This window comes from Coenobita brevimanus, chromosome 11 (assembly GCF_032717465.1).
Source record: "Coenobita brevimanus isolate Jiangsu-jjx chromosome 11, ASM3271746v2, whole genome shotgun sequence".
NCBI classification, from domain to species: Eukaryota; Metazoa; Arthropoda; class Malacostraca; order Decapoda; family Coenobitidae; genus Coenobita; species Coenobita brevimanus.
Window position 1 is genome coordinate 11,659,096 of NC_136964.1, and position 2,210 is coordinate 11,661,305.

Genomic DNA, 2,210 nt, shown 5'->3' on the forward strand with positions numbered 1-2,210 from the left:
CGACGCCCCTTCTCTGCAGTGTGAGTCTCAGGGCCCCCGCCAGTGCCGCCAGCAGGACATCATTGAGACAGGTACGGGTGACTTGTTTGATCCGCACCACACTGTTCACTGCCACACCCGCCGCCCACACCACCACCTGGCCCCCTCCCGCACCCCCACCCCCTCCCACATCCCACACCGTGTACGCCCCGCCCTCTGAGCTGCTCGTGGAAACCGCCCTGCTGCACCCACAACAGCCGCCCCCAGCCGAGCGTCGCGTCCTGGCCGTTGAGGTGCCCCCGCGGCGTATGGTGAGTGGGTTGAGCTGCGGCCGCCACCACACCAGCCAGGTTAGGGCGGTGAGAGGCCCCACCAGCAGAGCACGGACCAGGTTCATGCCGTAGGTCTGCCCGCCAAAGTGAGGCTTCTGGGGTATATGCATGATCTGATTGTCCGAGAGTGATTGGCACAGCACACGAAGCAGGGAGATCCCGTCTGATAGGCACTGATGCAGACGGCACACCAGCACCGTGTCGTGGCTTCTGCCGTAGTCATGCAGGACAATAATTTCCCACAGAGGCCTCGTCATGGGCAGCGGCTGGGATAGTAGGGCACTGACGTATTTCTGTAGCGCGTCCTCGGTGGTGACGGAAGGGCCTGAGAAGATGTGATTGTGGAGGTTGTAATTGTGGTCTTGTACCCAGGCAGGACCAGCTGGCAACTGTTTGACCATCTGTGTGAGTCGTGGGTACATAAGGCCTCCTGACCCGGTCTTGGCCTCAATCACCCGCGAGGCCACCAGCTGTTTGATCCGTTTGAGACTCATGGCCGCGTCGATGATGAGGACGCTGTGGATGACGGCGTGGCTGTCCCCGTCGTGTAGCAGGAACTGGGCATCGTGTGGCGACAGGTACTCCGTGTGGCAGGCCCCGGTGCAGGCGCGGGTGCGGGGGATCCTACATGCAGCCACCACCCCCTTCAGGAGCACAGCGACTGGCAGAATCATCACCAGGAGAAGCGTCAAGGGGACACTCACCACACAGGTCACCACCACACTCACCACACTGCTGAGGAACGACAGCGCCACACTCTCCTCCAGCGGGTGCCTCACGCGCGTCACCGGGGCGCTCTTCAGGTACTCCGGGCGACGCGCTTCAACGGACCGTCTCCGTTTGCGCTTCCACGCCTCGGTCAGCTGTTTCTCGGACTCCTTCTGCGCCTCCACCGTGATGTACGTCTCCTGCAGCTTGACGTGGTTCAGGGACAGGTCCGTCCCACGGCGGGATAGTCGGGATGTCGGGGTGGTGGGTGCCGGGTAGGAGTGGGCGGGGTCGGGTGGGGTGATGGTGGTGGCGTGGGTCCTTTGCCCATCACGAGTAATATCAAAGGAAAAGGGTCTGGTGGGGGCGTCCAGGGGGGAGAAGGTGGAAGGGGGGTCCAGGGAGAGAAAGGGCCTGGTGGAGGGGGCATCTAGGGGAGACAGGTGTGAAGGGGGGTCGAGGGGGGAGAGCTGGGGTGGGTCTAGGGGGGAGGGGAGGTGAGGGGGGGAGGTGGAGGGGGGCTGGGGTCCACACATGAGGGGTGGGGGGAGGCGGGTGGCGGACAACTGCAGTGAAGAGCCGCCGCCATTCTGATAGCATGCCATCCTTGACCTGCCCTGACCTGGCTCATGGCATCCTGGAAAAAGAAAGAGAGAGAACTGTGAATTGGAGAGAGAGATCCTGGAAAATGAGAGAAGTGTGGAATAAGTGAGAGAGAGAGAGAGAGAGATCCTGGAAAGAGAGAGAGAGAGAGGTGTGTGGTGAATAGGAGAGAGAGAGAGAGAGAGAGAGAGGTGTGTGGTGAATAGGAGAGAGAGAGAGAGAGAGAGAATATTAACTACCCATATCCAAAAATAAATCGCTACGGAAGAGGTGTTAGAGAGATGGAGTGAAGGTTAATGGAGACCTGTTGTAGTGAAAGCCTCAAGGAATACCAAATAAATCACTACATTACTAAAAGAAAGTATTTGATATAGGTCAGTCATCTCGGCGGGTAAGGAGCCTCCCTAACACCTCTTCCTTGGCGATTTATTTTCCAAACTACTCATTAATATCCTCTGGTTTGCTTCTTATGTCTTTTTCTTATCAACATAGATTGCGTAAGTAACACACAAGAATATAGTAACGGAGCAGAATGAGAAATAAACCGGTAAGGAGGAGGTGTTGGGTAATAAATTGTCGTCTTGGTGC

The 2,210-nt window shown here is 58.0% G+C and overlaps 1 protein-coding gene across 1 annotated transcript in view; it reads right to left on the reverse strand.

Annotated features, from left to right (window-relative positions):
* LOC145411183 (uncharacterized) overlaps nucleotides 1–1,624 on the reverse strand; it is a 19,736-nt gene extending 18,112 nt beyond the window's left edge. The window contains exon 1 of the mRNA XM_080281240.1: nucleotides 1–1,624. This exon is cut by the window's left edge and continues 20 nt beyond it. Coding sequence (XP_080137366.1) covers nucleotides 1–1,624 — 1,624 coding nt within the window.
* Nucleotides 1,625–2,210: the final 586 nt, after the last annotated feature.